The 18,249-nt window shown below is 36.9% G+C and overlaps 1 protein-coding gene across 4 annotated transcripts in view; it reads right to left on the reverse strand.

The window, feature by feature from the left end:
• Positions 1-18,249, reverse strand: part of MACROD2 (mono-ADP ribosylhydrolase 2) — a 2,059,933-nt gene that overhangs the window by 814,515 nt on the left and 1,227,169 nt on the right. For all 4 annotated transcript variants that reach the window (XM_066387117.1, XM_066387118.1, XM_066387116.1 and 1 more), the window contains exon 6: positions 4,670-4,791. In XM_066387117.1, coding sequence (XP_066243214.1) covers positions 4,670-4,791 — 122 coding nt within the window. The remainder of the gene's footprint in view (positions 1-4,669; positions 4,792-18,249) is intronic.

Below are 18,249 nucleotides of genomic sequence, written 5' to 3' on the forward strand. Positions count from 1 at the left end.
CAGAATGAACAAGACGCTCTCGTCTATTTATTTCTCAGGATTGTCAGGAGATAGAGAAAAGTCATGTATGTGAATATATCCATTATATTCTAACTAAAAAAATAGTTTAGTACACAGCTGGTATTACTACTTATTAAATAAATACATGACCAAACTATTTGTTCCATACTTGAAGAATATACTCCTTTTGAGAAACCAGAATAAAGCAGTTATCTCTGACCCCTCTGCTGTGATCCCCAAGCCTCTGACTTAACTTTGGCAGAAAACTGTTGCCCACTAAATATTTCATTTATTCATGGGTCAGGACTCTGTGATTAGTACTGGCCACAGAAATGGTATGTATCACTTCTAAGCTAAGCCAGTACAAAGTGCATGTGTGACTTTGAAAAGTCTCTGTTCTACAGCGGAAGAGGCTGTCAGTTCCGGATGGTACAGCTGTGAAGTGATGGAATGCCCATAAGCCAAGCTCTAGATATAAGTCTCTGAGATTTCAAGGTTACTTGTCATTTGCAGCAAAGCCTCACTGTGCCACGATCCAGGCTAATAGAGTAATACATGCCCATTATGGCACTTACCATATTAGCTTATAGCTAATATGTTACATATCTGCTACCCCTTCTTAACTGGTTACTTCTTATTTATTTTTGTAGCTTTGTTCTAAAACAAAACATAGTTGGAGAAACCATAATAATATGAGAGTATTTTTTGAAAAGTTAAAAGCCAGATTACAATTTTAAGTCATCTACATAGCGTGACTAGGTTAACACGATTCAAGTCAATATAGCTACTGAGCAATAAAACTCTATGGCGTGCTCTGTGCCGTCAAAAGACATCAGTGTAATGTTATTAAGGAATACAAAAAATATTCTATTAATATTTTAATAATATTAATAACAGTTTTAATTGCCTAAATAAATATATTATGAGATAATAGAAAATTTATAACAGTCTCTGTCCCTGGTTTCTGTCACAGAGACCTAAAACCCTTGTAAATTCTTAAGTAATAAGAGAACCAGGAGCATCTCATGTTCTAATGAGGTGTCTCTGGTTGGGCCCCAGGGTGACCCCTGGATGGGGACTAGTTACCAGAAAGACCAAGCCATGATTAGAACTCGGAATTTCCAGCCCCGCTACTCATCCATAGAGGGGTGAGGGGATAAAATGGAATTGATGATTGACCACGCCTACATAAGGATGCCTCCATAAAATCCCAGTAGTGCAGGGCTCGGAGAGCTTCCCAGGAGGCAAACACAACCACACTGGGAGGGTGATGCACCTCAACTCTGGGGGGACAGAAGCCCCTGTGCCCAGAACCTCCAAACATCTCATTCTGTGTATTTCTCCAACTGTCTACTTCATCATATCCTTTCAAAGCTGATACATGTAAAAAGTGTTTCTCTGAGCCCTGTGAGCCATTCTGGCATATTAACTGAGCCTAAGAATCGGGTCATTGGAACTTCCTGTCTATAGCCTGTTGATCAGAGGCACAGGTGGTAACTTGGGCTTATGACTAGCATCTGAAGTGTGTGTGTAGGGGGGAAGTTTTGTACGACTGAGTCCCTAACCTTCGGGATCTGATACTATATCCAGGTAAACAGAAGGGGAATTGAACTAAATTATAAGTCACCCAGCTGGTGGAGCAGAGAGTTGCTTGGTGTGGGTTCAGACTTCCACACATTTGGTGAAGAGAAGTGAAGTGTTTGGTATGGGCAATGAAGGAGACTCAGGGAAGAAACACAAAGCAGGAGAGAATGAGGTTTTTCTCTCTATGCTGGAGGAGGAAAAAATGGAAGTTTTCTTTTACAAATAGACTAACTGCACACTTCATAATAATGTGTTTCTGATTTCACAGCATCAATATATGATATAATAGATGTCTAGAAGTCTGGTTTTCAAAATAGATATCAAAAGAAGAATGATTTCAATCTCCTAAATTTGCCAAATCATGAAAATATCTTATACTTGAGGTAATATTGTCAGTTTCTTTTATAGAGAATTACATTTTCTCAGTTATCTTACATCCATTATCTCTAATGTTCCTTATAATAGCCTCATGAGATGGGTCTGATATAACAGTAATAATGTACTGATTATTTGTCTGTGGAAACCAAGGCTGCTATCTTGACATGACTTGTCCCTGGTCACATAGTGATAATTGATATAGCAAACACTCTGTATAAGTTTATACAGAATATAACTCACTCTGGTAAAGGAGTTTATGAGAAATCTTCTTTGACATGTATATAAATGACTTGAAGTTAAGTTTTTCCTCCCATTTTAATAAGCAGTCTTTTTATATCAACCATCTCTCTCAATCTATTCTGATAAATCTACAAAGTACAAGCCTATACTCTAAAATACTCTTCTGTCTTCTATCTAATCCTAATCATATTTCTAAGCATTTCTGATTAACTTTCAAATAATAAGGATCCGATGATATCACCAGTATTATTTTTATTTCATTTTCCTTTTTTTTTTGAGAGAGAGAGACAGGAACATCAAGCTGCTCCTTTATGTGCCCTAGTGAGGAATCAAACCCGCAACCTTCATGCTCCAGAATGACGCTCCAACCAACCAAGCTATCCGGCCAAGGCTTAATTTTTATTGATTTTTTTTTTAGAGACAGAAGAAGGGAGAGAAAGGGGAGGGGCAAGGGAAGCATTCATTTGTTATTCCACTCAGTCCTGCATTCTTTGGTTGCTTCACCTGTGAGCCCTGACCAGGGATTGAACCTGCAACATCGTTGTTTCAGGAAAACGCTCTTAAACACCTGAGCTAACCGGCCAGGGCCAATTACATTTTCAATGTTGCTCAAGAATGTGATATTCCATGTATAGTACAAAGCCCCGTTTCCTCCTTAAAGAAAAGAAAGAAAGGGGTGGGGGAGAAACAAGGGAAAGAAAGAAGGAAGGAACATGGAATTTTTTTCTTTTTATGAATAAGATATAAGACATTCAATGGCAACTTCAGTCAATCAAGCTATAACACAGAGATTGATTTACCTGAACATTTTACTTCACATGTTCCATCTCCATTTTTACTTACTAATACCAGAATAACTTTAGTTAGTGCACCTGCCTAACTTTATCCAATAACATGTATACCCACAAAATCATCATCAAACATGTTAAGGTAGATCTAATTCCAATCCCCAAATGACTAGTATTGCTTAAATTCATCTGCAGGCCATCTGATAAAATTAGTTTAACTTAGTATCTAACTCTCCATCTCTTTGCATAATGTCAGCAACTAGTGTAGCAGCACATATGATTGTTTTAAGGTCATCTTAGTTAGAGGAATGTTTATTTTTCCTATAGAGATAATGGGTACTATTCTTATACTGTTGCTAATGATCCAGTCTCTTCTTATTTATTTGCTTTAAAAACACATTAGAAATGAGAATTCATTAATAAATCCTTGTCAGGTCTCAAGGTCCATGTTTTCCAAATTGAAACTTTTACACATAACCATTTTTTCCCAAGTACTTTAGCCCCTTGTCTTTTTTAATTAATAAGCCATATTAAAAAAAAAATAAGCCATATTGACAATATTTTAACTCTCCTCTGAATGTGCACACCTGTTTTTATTTTCCTGTAGAGAACAAAGTTAGCCAACTGGTTTAGTAGATTGCTTTGCTCCATTCTCTTTGAACTTGAGCTTTCTCCTTTAAGACAGAATAGTCTTACTAATTCATTCATTGGCAAAGAGAATTTAAAAGAGTGAAATAATATATCTAGCTTTGTTAATAATTATGCAAAGGTTTAAAAGGCTATATAATTGGCTTGTAAAAAGTTTTCTTATTTTAAGCAAACTCACTAATGTACATTGAAAAGTCATTTTAGAATGATAATCATGCATGAAAAATATAGTGATGCTCAAGTTTATCTAAATGTGTCTGATTCTCAATGCTTCTTCATGCCAATAATAAACCCACTACTTTTGTGAACCCCCAAGCAATGCTGATCCATTCAAACCTTCAAAGAAGTCACACATTTAACTGCCCCACAATTTCAGCAAACTATACTCGATGTGAAAAGACCCAAGGGATTCTGCCCAAATTAACTCAATCTTGGGTATTTACACTCTCGTTTTTCTCATAGTTTTATTTTCCTTGTGTAATTGACATGTAATAAACGTAGTACATGTTGTAAAAGAAAAGCAGGTGAATAAATACCTCCAAATCCAACCAGAGAAGACTGCCTTTCATCTCAGCCTACTGCTAAAGAAATAGCTTAGATCCACATTTTCTAAACTTTCTCTGTCTAGATTGATAAAACGTAGAAGGAATGTGGCATACTCAACTACAGCATATTAGTTCAGGAAAAGGAAAATAAATTTAAAAGAATAACAACTGTCAAGTAAAAACATTCACATATTCTTCCAAAGAGAATGGCAAAATGAAAGAATAAAGTAGAAGAGACGGTTCCAGTTCTGGAATTCTAAATTCTTCATGATGTTTTAAACCCCAAACCATCATGAACAATTTAGCAAATACCTTAGGGCATACAAGAAAGCGGAGCCAGATAACCCACAGACGACATCACTAAGATCCTTAAATTTAGTTTTCAGAATTTTGGAAATGGTTTTCTACTTGCATTTTGGCCAAGACTGATTTCCAAAATATAAAGGCTAAAAAAGAATAAGAAATAAGGAACACACAAATACTTACAACTGATCGGAGGTTATTTTCCTTCACCAGCTTCAAAGATGATTTATAGCAATTTGCAAGGTCTTCTTTGTGGGAACCGTTAATATGGCCTCTTGCTATTGGTCCCACAGTATGGATGACATCTGAAAATGCAAAAGGAAAAAAAACAGGATAAGCAAGGTACTTTTCACATAATAGGTGCTTTATTTATTTTAAGTATTTGTATTAGAGCCTGGAGACAAGCTAGCTAAGAAACGCTGATGAGGTTGATGCTTCCCTGGTAAAAATGTTTTGTGTTCGGGGCACAACATCCTCAAGTAGGCCATTTCCCAGAAAGCTAATTGTGCAAAGGAATTCCCTACCAGTAAATTGCTCCATCATTATTGGTCAGATCCAAGTGAGATGAATCATAATATAAAATATGAACAACTGGCACCCTAGTTAAAGATAACACCTTGATGAGAAATAAACGAAGAAATAATTGCCTAAAAGTGAGCATTCTGAATTGATACCGGAAGGAAGAACCAATGCTACACATCACTTTACTTGTAAATAAGACAGTAGATTCAGGCATGGTACATGACAGAGGAGGGCAAGTTTCTGAAAATATGCCAAGATAATTTATGATTATCAGTAATAACCTTAAAAAGAGTAATTTTAAAACACCCCTACCCTACTAATTTTAAAGTGCAACCTACCAATTCTCATATATATGAGGTATCCTGGGGATAATAGTCCCAAATAGCTGCCTATCACCTATGTTTTATATTATACAGGGTGGGGCGAAAGTAGGTTTAGAGTTGTTTGTATTTGAAACACTGTAAAGCTCCTGCTTCCTGGTCTTATCTGGTAATCTGGATTATTAGCCCATTTCACTGATGTAACAACAGCTAATTAATTTAATTCAAAGAGAAAAATTCAGTGTAATAGATTTGGCACATTATAATGAAATGGGATTGTTGTCTTTGGCTAATCCGTACCACTTCATTTCAAAAACAGTGACAAGAGAATAAGAACACATTACAAAAAGAAGTCCAGAATAGTTTTAAATTTCAGGTGAAATTTAAATAGCAGAAAATAAGTCACACTAAAGGGAAAAATCTTTGTTGATTACCTGTTAAATGCCAACAGTATCATTTGATGTTTGACAAATTCCTCAAAATGTGATTTCAATTTTTAACTCTGAAACAGTATTTAAACCCCAATCAGATTATATTAAAGATGATATATTGTGATCAAAATAGGCAGAAACATCACCAGTGAGTTCATGCAGATTTATTTAACAGGCAAACCCAGCTTTAGGGTAAGAACTGCTATAATAAAAGAAAAGGATAAAGGAAGCTTAGGCTGTATTTATAAAAAAAAGAAAAGAAAAAAAAGCACAATGATATTTTTTGGAATTAATAGTAACAAGTAAGTTGCATAATAGTGAAATAATACAAGTCCTGTAACCTATGCAGGTAATTTTTATATGAATATTTTACATTAGTTTCTGTTTCTAGATGGATGCTATACTACATGAAGAAGAAAGGTTGTTTTTGCTTCCTTTATTTTCCCTTTTGTGACTACTTGCTGTTTGTGCCCAGCTATGATAATTCTATAGGGCAGCATTTCCCAAAGTGGGTTCAGTAAGATACAGGTGTAAAGGTCAATTAAATTTGGGAATCACTGAGTGAAATTAAATCAACCAGTTACCTTGGGGTGGGGCTTCTCTGGACATTTAATATTCTACTGCACATTGTGAGTCTCCATGCAGGGACTCACAGAATGCTCTGTTTCTGAAATATATTTGACTGCTGAACCTATGTTTTGCAGAGCACCTCATGGGACTAAGTTTCCACAAATTAACCTTTGGAAGACGTGGTTCCTGGGAAATTCTGGCATCCTTGTTGCATTGTTCAAGGTGAAATTCATGTCTTGCATTCTTTTTTTTCAGTCCTATTCCATTGCCTCTGTACATCATATACTCAGTATGTAAGGAACAATAGGATAGGACCTTGTTTTCCTTATTTTATGGATGGAGAAGGTCAAGAATAGGTGTTTCTTATCTGGGCTCATAAAGGTGTATCTATTTGAGCCAAGTAAAAACAGGGTTGAATGGGGAGAAAAGAGAGAGAGGAGCTCATAATATCAGGAAATAGTGACATCATTAACTTTTTCCTTGCTGTCTTTCTTTGCCATCATTGTCCACATAACGTAAATGAAATTTATGAAAAATTATTCCTTGCATTTCTTTAGTTCTCCATTTAACTTAAAGATCTGTGAATAAATAGCCAATGAGCATCCTCCACATCAAAATACAATCTCTATATTTTGTGCTCTGTATTAAATTTACAACATTCAGGATCGAATGTAATTATCAACCAACACAATATCCTCTCAGGTCCACAATGCTGGAGGTGGATCAACGTGAGGTTTGGAAGGAAATTTTCTTTACTATTTTATTTGTTTATAGTACTTAATAACTAAGTCTTCCACATTGAGAAGTTCCTTTTTTTCTGTTATAAAATTCAGGAGCCCTGCCTTCTAATTCCAGTTCCAGGCCTAACTCATCAAATGCCCCAGATGAACCCGTTACTTTATTGGCCCCTGCCTTGCTTTTTTTTTATCTGTAAAACAAATCAGCTTCTTAGGTGGTCTCTGTGGTCTCTTCCGGGCTCTGTGTTGTCATTAATACCTAACCTTGTAAGGAGATATATGTAGCACAGAATGAGGTCTTGGCAGCTAAAGGAAACCTTAAACATGGTCAAGTGGCTCATGAGCCTTGTGGAGTATAAGGATACATTTTTAATACCAAAACTATTATAGACTTCCCTTTCTCAATATAGTTTCACAATCCATTGATTGAGAACATGTTAGAGACAAAGAGCTATTAGAACTTCAAATGATTCTTTGTATTAATTTATCTTTTATTATTAAACACAACAGCACTTTCACATAAATTTGTGGATCTCATGGTACAAATACAATAATGTAAATGTAAGTGTTTAATTTGATATCTAATGTATGCAGAGGCTCAAGAAATAGTAATTATCACCACCAGCAGCAACAATAGCACCCAAAAAATCTGGAAGACACAGGCGGGAATTACAGATGAGACTTTTCAACGTTTACGTGTTATATTTTTGTTATCATCTCTGCTCTGGCATGGAAAGAATACTAGACTGTGAGACATAAGATCGGATGGTAAGTCAGAAGTCACACATATGTCACTAACCAGCTGTGTGGCCTTGGGCAAGTTACTCTCCTCTGAACTTCCATCGTCAAAGCTAAAAGAAGGAATTGAATAAGAGGGTCTCTAAGATTCTCTGTTGCTTTTACATTCACTTCCTCTGCTGCATGCCTATCAAGGATTGACATATATATTCTAAATAGTCTAATTTATTCTTGTCCAGATAAATGAGCATCAGTCATGGTAAGTTTCTCAAACATGCTTATACAATGAAGTGTAGATTGGTCCCCTTCCCGGAGATATTGTTTTAATCATATTCATTTAATTCACAAAGGTAAACTCCTTTTTGAATCAATAGTTCTAAGAAGGTATATGCTTATTCATATGCAAAATGGCATTCATATAGGACACTCACTGCAACATTGCATATGATAGGTAAAGATTAGAAAAAACCTAAATATCTATCAACAGGGGACTAGTAAAATAATTGTACATTCCTGTAAAAAGGAGAATAAAAGTTTTTCTGTGTACAGCTATGGAAAGATATTCAAGACATATTTCTAAGAAGAAAGAAAAAAAAGAAAAAAGAAAGGAAGGAAGGAAGGGAGGAAAAGAGGGAAGGAGGAAGGGGCAGATGGAGGGAGGAAGAAAGAAAGGAAAGAAAAAAGAAAGGTGAGAAGGTGAGAAAGGTAGTTTCAAACTGAAACTGCAGAGATGAGGAAATATAGGAAGGTGACTTTTAATGTGTTCTGTTATATTTTTGATGTTGAAATTATATGCATGCTTACCTATTTAAAAATTAAATAAAGCATTAAAATAAAGATTATATGCTTTATTAAACCATGTTTCTGGACCCCATATAGCATTTCCCTACAACAAATACAGATTGTTAATGTACTTTTCAAAGATCATCTATCATTATAAATATGAAAATATTCTTAAGTAAAAATATATATACTGCTCACAAAAATTACAGGATATTACAAAATAAATATGAAGCTATAAAATATCCCACTAATTTCTGTGAGCAGTATATATAATTTCAAGGAATTTTACAAAATGGCTTCATTAGCTATAACTTTTCTTTATTTTGCTACTTTCAATAATCTCTCAGTATTAAAACAATTATTTTCAGATAAAAGTAGGGTTTAAATAGTGGACAATAAGGCATTTTATGGCTAGTGTCTGTCTTTAAAATTGTACTGTAATTTTAATATGCAAACTGAGTTCTAAATATCTTTTTAGTGAAAATGTAATAAAAAGACAAATTTTTTAGGTATCTCAGTAACCAAAGAACTGAATAATAGCCAAAAATTTTTAGAAATGAAAAGAACAGTAGAAAATATTTAATCTATTTTCCCTTATTCAAGGGAGCCAGAGAGACAGAATAATATGGCCAAAGTCACAGATCAATGTGGGAAGACACAAATCACAATGACAATATGATCATGAATAAACGTTTCCCAGGGTGGCTACATATTGAAGGAAATGGCACGCATGTGTATGTATAAATTCTGGCATGTTGGTCATGAATTCCATTACTGTAGCCTCATATTTTATACACATGCCAATTCTGGTTATTTGTTGTATAAAATATCACCCTGAAACAGTGACAATTAAAAAAACTTATTGTATGTGATGATTTCTCTGGACCAGAAATTTTGAAAGGGCTCAGGTAGGAGGTCTAGGGCAGGGTCCCTCATGTTGTGCTGTCAGTCCATGGCTGGTTGTGGAACAGTGGGCAGTTGGGGCAGCTGAAGGCTGGACAGGCATCTCTCCTCTTCATGTGGCCACAGGGACACTTCATGCGGACTAGTTTCATAGGATAGGGGCCTCAGAGCGGGCAGACTGCTCACGTGGCAGCTCAGGGAGCGCAGAGCATGACCAGAGGTAAAAGCTGTGCTGCCCTTTCTACCGCAGCCTTGGGAGTCACACAGTATCACTACCACCACCGCTATGAGCGGTGACTGTCACACAATTCCAGCCATTTCAAGTGGACACAAAGACCCTACCTCATGATGGGAGGAGTAGAAGAGAATTTGTGGACGTATCTTTAAATGGTGAAATGGAGAAATGCTTAGACTCCTGGGGCTTTATTTTGGTCAGCACATTTTCCTCTTCTTTGTTTTTCTTTTTAATTTTTTTAGAAAATTATATTAACAGAGTGACATTGATCAATAAGAATACATAGATTTCAGGTCAACATTTCTAGAGCATTTGAACTGTTGATTATGTTGTGTACCCATCACCCAAAATGAAATCATTTTCTGTCACCTTTTATTTGTCCCTCCTGACACCCTTCTCCCCACCCCTCTCCTCCTTCTCCTCCTCCATACCCTTTCCTTACATCCTCTTCTCCCTGGGAACCACTTCACTTTTATCTATGTCCATGAGTCTCAGTTTTATATCCCACCTATGTGTGAAATCATACAGTTTTTAGCTTTTTCTGATTTACTTATTTTACTCATTATAATGTTCTCAAGGTCCATCCATGTAGTCAGAAATATCATATGTCATCATTTCTTATGGCTGAGGTATTCCATTGTATATATGTTCATTAGCTATTCAAGAAATTCAAATCACAACTACAATGAGATACCACCTCACACCTGTTAAGATTGGCTATTATCAACAAGACAGGTAATAACAAGTGTTGGAGAGGCTGTGGAGAAAAAGAAACCCTCATTCACTGTTGGTGGGAATGTAAACTGGTACAGGTATGGGAGAAAGTATAGTGGCACCTCAAAAAATTAAAAATAGCAATGACCCAGCAATCCCTCTACTGGGTATCTACTCCAAAAACTTGAAAAAATTGATAAGTAAAGACATATGGTCCCCATGTTTATTGCAGCATTATTCACAGTGGCCAAGACATGGAAATAGCCAATGTGTTCCTCAATAGAAGACTGGATAAAGAAAATCTAGGACATTTTTCAATTACAAAGTCTGTGATACCTAAGAAACCATAGAAAAGCTGATATGATTCAAACTATTTCCATGTGGTAGTATGGGGCTTCCTTAAACAATTAAAAATAGAACTATCATATGATCCAGCAATTCTACCACTGGGAGTTTATCTGAAGGAACTGGAGGAAATATCTACACCCCCACGTTTATTACAGCATTGTTTACAATGGTCAGGATAGGAAAAGAACCCAAGTGCCCACTAATGGTTAAACGGACAAGGCATTTGTGGTACATACATACAGTGGAATATTATTTAGCCATACAAAAGAAGGAAATTCTGACATTTTCAGCAACATGGGCAGATTGTGAGGGCATTATGCTAAGTGCAATAAATCAGACACAGACAACAAATACTATATGATTTCATTTATATGCGGAATCTTAAACCACCACAATAAACCCAGCTCATAGATACAGAGAACAAGCAGTCACTTGTTGCCCGAGACTTGGGGAGTGTTGGGAGGGGGGAGAAAAATGGGTGAAAGTGGTCAAAAGGTATAAAATTCCAGCTATAAAATAAATAAGTCCTGGGGATGTAATGTCCAGCAGAGTGACTACAGTTAATAATACTGTATTACATATTTGAAAGTTGCCAAGAGAGAAAAATTTTAAAGTTCTCATTAAAAGAAAAAAAAAGCCTATCCCCAGTATTATGCTCTCAGACCTATTATCCTGATAAGTATACTGCTGATTTAATAAAAAAAAATCAGAGCTAGAAAAAAATTAAAATATGAGATTCATACGTTTATTAATTGTAAACACAGTCTAATTCAGAGATCACAGTGTAACTGTAGCTCCCAAATGGAATTGCTTGGCCCAACACTAGTTTTCTTGCTTTTTCTGTCTGAAAATATGGCAGGAACGTCTGGGCAAAGGAAGGAGCAGGGATGGCTGTTCCCGAATCAGCATCACATCTCTCTGTGAGCAGTAGAAGTGATGCTATTTCTATAACGCTATGTCCAGCTCCACATGCAAGAAAGAAAAAGCAGCCTTCATGAGTTTGAAGGCCTTTCTTACCCAACTGAGGAATGCAGAGAGAACAATGAAATGTGTACCTTTAATCAACATTTCAAATGCAGCCCACTGAAGCTATGTGGCAAATGAGATGGCAGGCCCTTTTGTGCTTTATCAGATTAAAGTGCGGCAAGACAAATGAAACCTGTTTTTGCTCATCTATTTCTGAAACCAATCAGTCTTTAATCAGCTCTTTTGTTTTGAAGCTGTAACCGCCACCTCGCACTCCCCTGTCTCATTTTACCCTGGGAAATTAGTCTGAACTGTATAGAAAAGGAGGGTAGGATAGAAGCTTTTCTTTAAAGCAGGTTGGAGGAAGAATGAGCTTCCATTTCCAAAACTGTAAATTGGAAAATATGTGATTGGAATGCCAAATAAAATACTGAAAGCACTAGAATTATTTACAAAGATTCAATCAGAATTCCCCCTGGCAAAACAAATGCAGCCAAACATTCTGCAAAAATAATATTAGCATAATGAATTTGAAAACAAAGGCGAGTGCATATATAGGTTGCTCTCATCGTTTTCCATTTAAGAAGCAACTGTGCTATATTCAAGCTGTTAATGAACAGTCAGACCAAGTGTAGAATCAATTACATGTTGCTTTCATTCATTCCACTCTTGTATTCATAAGCATAATGGGTCCATCTAACAGACTGCATAATGATGCAATGGCCTGTCAATCATATTTAAATTACATGAATTATAAGGAGAATTCCAATGCATGGAGTTAAAAACTGATTTTCTTTTCTAAAGATACAACCGCAAATCCAAGCACTAAAGGTATTATTTGTATTATATGATAAGCACCACCAATCTATAACCTGAAACAGAATACTTGAAGTTCATTTAATGCGAAACTGAATTACCACCTGATAACATTACAAAGTAAATGCTGCCTTTTCTCCCCATATAGGTCAATGTTTTCATATACACATTTTCAAAGCGTGTTTTTATTATATTTCAAGGAACAATCAATTGTCTGTAAGATGTTCCTTTTCAATCTGCAGCAGACATCAGAATGTATTTCAACTATTGCCCTGTGGTGTGCTTCTACGTTTGGATTACTCTCTCACATCTTTCTTCAGCTGCGTGATGGATTTCTCTCCATGTTCAGAAAGACTATGGTCATCCAACTGTCGTATGAGTTTCTTATACACTGCCACTTACAATGTAATTTTCTAGTCCATTTTCCTTTGAGTCTGTGAGTTGATCTGTTTCGTTTTTTGGTTGTTTGCTTTTTCACTGTTCTTGGTTACAGAGAGCTTTTGGTTTACCTCTCTTAGCTGCCTTGGTGCTATGGTTCTCAGAACAAGATGTCTATGTCTAAGATTAAGTCCACAGTAGCTAAACTACACTTGCGTTTTGCAGCTGATAAAGGTACTACTGTACACAGAATGCACTGTTAAATCTTGAATGAATCCACCCAGCTCAGTTTGAGGTTTAATTTTATTTTTGCATGAGAATGTGATAAGGGCACCCCATTTTTGAACAACATGTGCTGATAATATGTTTCATACTTTATTGGCTTCATATTTGTGAAGTGTTAAGTTTAAATTGTGAGGTTTAAGTTACCAAATGTTATTCAAACAATTTCTACCAAAATGTTATTTTCTATGTTTAAAAAAATAAAAGGAAGGGGTGAAGGTCATCTTTAATTTTTTATTAGCTCTCATTCTTCTGCCAAAGATCTATTAAATGTCAACCTTTTTAATGGGACTGTGTCTGGTTTCAGCTGAACCCCCACATATAAGGGTCCATTTTCAATAACACAGATTGAAATTTGTGTAAAGGGAATATCCTGTGGTCAGCCATTTATAGCATCTTTGAGATTCCACAAAGTATTGGGTGTATCTGTATTACAATAGTGTTATTTCCAAAAGGGAGAAGTCTCAGAGAGACTGTGGGAAGACAAAATTATCTGCCGAGTTCCAACATTTTACATCATTTTAGAATGAACCCAAAGAGAACATGTCCTAGAAGGAAGTGAGTCAAATACATGGCATTTCTTGTGCTTCAATAGCAGGGGTGAGAGGAGGTGGAGGTCCGGACAGACAACATGACTTTTTCAAAGAAGATAATAATAAGGCTTTTGTTCCATTTCCAGGATGGCAGCAATTTGCAGCCTTTTCAGAAAGATGCAAAAGCAGTACTTTATTAAGACACAAGGGAAAAGCTGCCTTTAAAATCCTATGTAGTGGGTAAAAAGAAATGAATGTTAATTCCCACTGCCATAGTAATTCTACAAAGTGCAGAGTCTAGGCTAGAACTGACATGTGCAGAGGGGGTCAGTGTCAACACATGCAGGCTGGTGATGAGGTTCCCTGTGTTTATTTGTCATCAGCATTTTCTTATCGCTCCCTTGTCACCACAAGTCTGGCCAAGAGAGACTCTTCCGCAGTCATTCACTCAGTCATGAAGTCTGTCCTTTATTCAGTGAATATTTATTGAAAATCTACTATGTGCTGTATATATGTGCTGATTCATTCATTCAACCAAACAGGTCTTGTGCTTTTCTGACTCTAGGCTTTTCCTGGTGTCAAGAGGGTCACTCCAGATTTGTTTCTCAAAATCCTTCCCATTCTATGAACCAAAGGAAAATGTGCCTTCCTTTAAACATGATCCTTAAACTCCAGTACATAAGTTCATTGTGAACTCATTTCTCCTTTTTTGGTGTTCAATATCACTTACGTTTGACCATTTATATGCCTGTTTATATCCTCGTCTCTGTATACACAACTAAGAAGATTCTGTCAGTCAGAGTTCTCCAATAATACAGCCTTCTGTCTGAGAAGTCAGGACACCGACTGTCATTGAAGGGAATCAAATATGACTATTGTGCTCCAAGAGTCTTTTCAGTTCTGTGATATTATGATTGTGTGCTTCCGGCCTTTACATGGAGACTCCATGCTTCTGCTATAAGGAACATGACCTATCTATGTCTGAGTCACCCACCAAACCCAGTACTCCATAGCAACAGTTGCTCACTGGATAATTAGTGACTTTGTGGGTGGCTAAACAAAAGTTGGCCCAATATAATCAATCTAATCAGAGATAATACACTGGATTGGAGAACACAAGGAGGCAGAATGGCCAGTCTAGACTGGGCAAGCAGTGGAATGCAGTTATACTGGGTCAGATCATTCAATATAAATTCTTAATAGAACTGAGAATCTGTTACTTCACAGAGAAACTCGGTGAAGTCTAGTAAAAGATTTCCCAATAACTGCATTATAGATGATAAAATAGACTCTAAAACCATCACACTCTTTAGCAAAAGCAAAGAGATGCTTTCCAAAGACTTCCAACAGAAAAAAATGTGTGGCGATTCCTTTGTCTTTTTTGTGTGTGAGAGATAATAAATGCATTTTTTTAATGTGTCATTTCCCTCATCTGCATATAGTTCATTTTAGAATAAATTTGCTTTGTTCTATAGATTGGTTTGGGCTCTCAAATCACAAAAATGGAAAATGACAGATTCTCTACATATCTTCTCAAAAATTAATGGGATCACTGTTCACATTTTTTAGAAGAGTGACAATTGGGCATGATTAACCTATCTCTCCATCAAAATAAACCAGGTTAAATTTTCCCCTGAGACTGGTCATGTATAGGACAGTTATAGACCACAGCTAGTTCATAGGCTCACACCTGTAGTCTCATTTGGGTTCAACTCCCATGATATACACATCCATGTTAGACTCTACATTGAATTTTCTAAAGAAATACTTATATTTATAAAATACAAATAAGAAGGACAGATTATTTTAAGAATTAGATTAACCTAGATTCTAAAAAGAAAGAATTGTGGAAATTTATATTCTGTGAAGTTACATTTTTTTCATGAATTTACTTACATAAATTCAACAACATGAACAAGGGGTGAGGGGAAGTAAGAATGACAAAATACTTACAAAATAAGGACAATTTTACCAAATGTTTTCACAATGAGTGCTTGCTCTAGCCAAGAAATGAACAGATTGGCTCATGCTGTGGACCCCAGGAGATCAGTCTACATCCCCACCTGCCTCTCAAGGATGTGCACGGTAGAAGCTCTTTTTAAACTTTTTGGTTTCAGGATACCTTTATACTCTTAAAAATAATGGAAGAACCAAAGAGCTTTTGTTTTGGTGGGTCATATCTATCACACAAGAAAACAAAAGCATACCATTAACTATCAGGAGAATTGTTATCACTTGTCATGTAGCATTTGGAAAACTACTGTATTGAGAGGGAGAGAGAGAGAGGGAGAGAGAGAGAGAGAAAGAGAGAGAAAGAGAGAGAGAGAGAGAGATGAAATGCAAATAACTTCTACATGTTCTTATGATCAGGCATTGACCAACACCCTGAAAGAGAGGTCCCAGAGCGCAATTTGAGAACTGTTACACGACAGCTTATTGCTGTGTAGACCTAGTAATTACCGTATTTTTTTGCTCCCTAAGATGCACCTCACTATAAGACACCCCTAGGGTTTTAAGGAGGAAAATAAGAAAAAAAAATTCTGAACCAAATGGTGTGTTAAAATATTTAATAAAATATACCACAATAATATTTCAACAATGTAAACTCAACAGCAGTATTAACAACCATTAGCACTGTTATTAACAAATGAATATTAATGTTCAAATACTCTTCTAGTTGTCCGGGAACCCCAGGAACTCATCATCGCCAGTGTCAGGATTTAAGAAGCTCAGTTGCTCACAATCACTGGTATCTCTTTCTTCGCTATTTTCATATATGATACCATCTTCAGTGCCATCTAAGGCATTGCTAATGCCACATTTTTTGAATGACCATACCACAGTTTCATTCTTCACTGACTGCCATGATGTTTTCACCCATTCACAAACTTGAGTGTTAGTGGGTCTCTTCACTGTCCAGCTGGTGTCAGATCATGATTACCAGCAGCCGTCCATTAGTTCCACTCTTCTCGCATAAAGAAATGTCGAGAGGTTGCAACAGGCTGGTAAGACCCCCCAGGAATTACAGCTAGATGAGTCTTCACTTCTTTAAAGTTTCTTCTTTTGTGTTTCACTAATATGTGCTCTAACTGGTCAAGCACTAATAGGGCAGCAAGTGATGTCAGCACTTCACACGGAGCTCCAGCGGCTGCAGCGCAGCCCTCCACCACTGCACCGCGCCTCTCACGTCTGCCCTCAATGATGCCAGATGAATGTGCTCATACAACATTGCTTGCCTTCCCTCCTGTGCTGCATGCAACTGTAGAAACCAGAACCAGGAGATCACTCAGCAGATGCTGGGGTTCTGCACGCCACCATGGCGGATATAATTATGCTCCCACTGGAGCTCATTCTACATATGTTTACCGGCGCAGCACCCACAGCAGCTAAAAAATAAGACCATTTGCTCCATAAGATGCACGGGCATTTTCCCCTCCACTTTTTGGGGAAAAGAGTGCAGCTTATGGAGCGAAAAATACAGTAAATATAAAAATTTCCTCTTCTAATGCAGATGGACACAATTAACTATTTTATCTGGTCCTGAAGGTTGAAGAAACAGTGATCTCCTTCAACTGTGTGGGGCAACCCAGACATATTGAACTTGTCAAGAAATGTATTTTTCTGCTTTCACTATTATGTGATATACGGCATTTTTAAGAGTCTGAATTCATTCAATATGACTTCATTCTGGGTGATTAAGGGGATAACAGAAATTGGGACATTAGAACAGTAATTGAGGTCTAAATTATGGTAGTGCTTCTCAACTCTTCTGAAAATCTATCATTAAAATAAAAATAAAATGCAGAGGGGAGCCAGAATAAGAGAAGAATCAGTAGGAGAAACAACAAAAATCAATGTAGTTAAAGGTAACTATATTTCCTATATCAAAGCAGCTTTTTTTTTTTTTTTTTTTAACTTTTCTCCTTCCTTACCTATGTGGGTTCTGGCATGGAATCACTGAGGGAAAGAATATATCACTGAGCCTCTCGAACATAATTCATTGTGAGACTAAGGTTCAAAAAGGTCAACACGTGCCTTTACAAGATTATTTAGCGGAAACCATTAATGCAAAATCACTCAAAGAAAACCAAGTCATCTACGGCCATACCACCCTGAACGCACCCGATTTCATCTGATCTCGGAAGCTAAGCAGGGTCGGGCTTGGTTAGTACTTGGATGGGAGAAAATCAAGTCACCTTTCACAGTAATGAATATCAGATTAAAAAAAAAAAAACAACCTGTAGGCCCTGGCCTGTTGGCTCAGTGGTAGAGCGTCGGCCTGGCATGCAGGAGTCCCTGGTTCGATTCCTGGCCAGGGCACGCAGGAGAAGCGCCCATCTGTTTCTCCACCCCTCCCCCTCTCCTTCCTCTCTGTCTCTTTCTTCCCCTCCCACAGCCTAGGCTCCATTGGAGCAAAACCTGCCCGGGCGCTGGGGATGGCTCTGTGGCCTCTGCCTCAAGTGCTAGAGTGGCTCTGATTGCGGCAG

Source organism: Saccopteryx leptura, chromosome 5 (genome assembly GCF_036850995.1).
Source record: "Saccopteryx leptura isolate mSacLep1 chromosome 5, mSacLep1_pri_phased_curated, whole genome shotgun sequence".
NCBI lineage: Eukaryota > Metazoa > Chordata > Mammalia > Chiroptera > Emballonuridae > Saccopteryx > Saccopteryx leptura.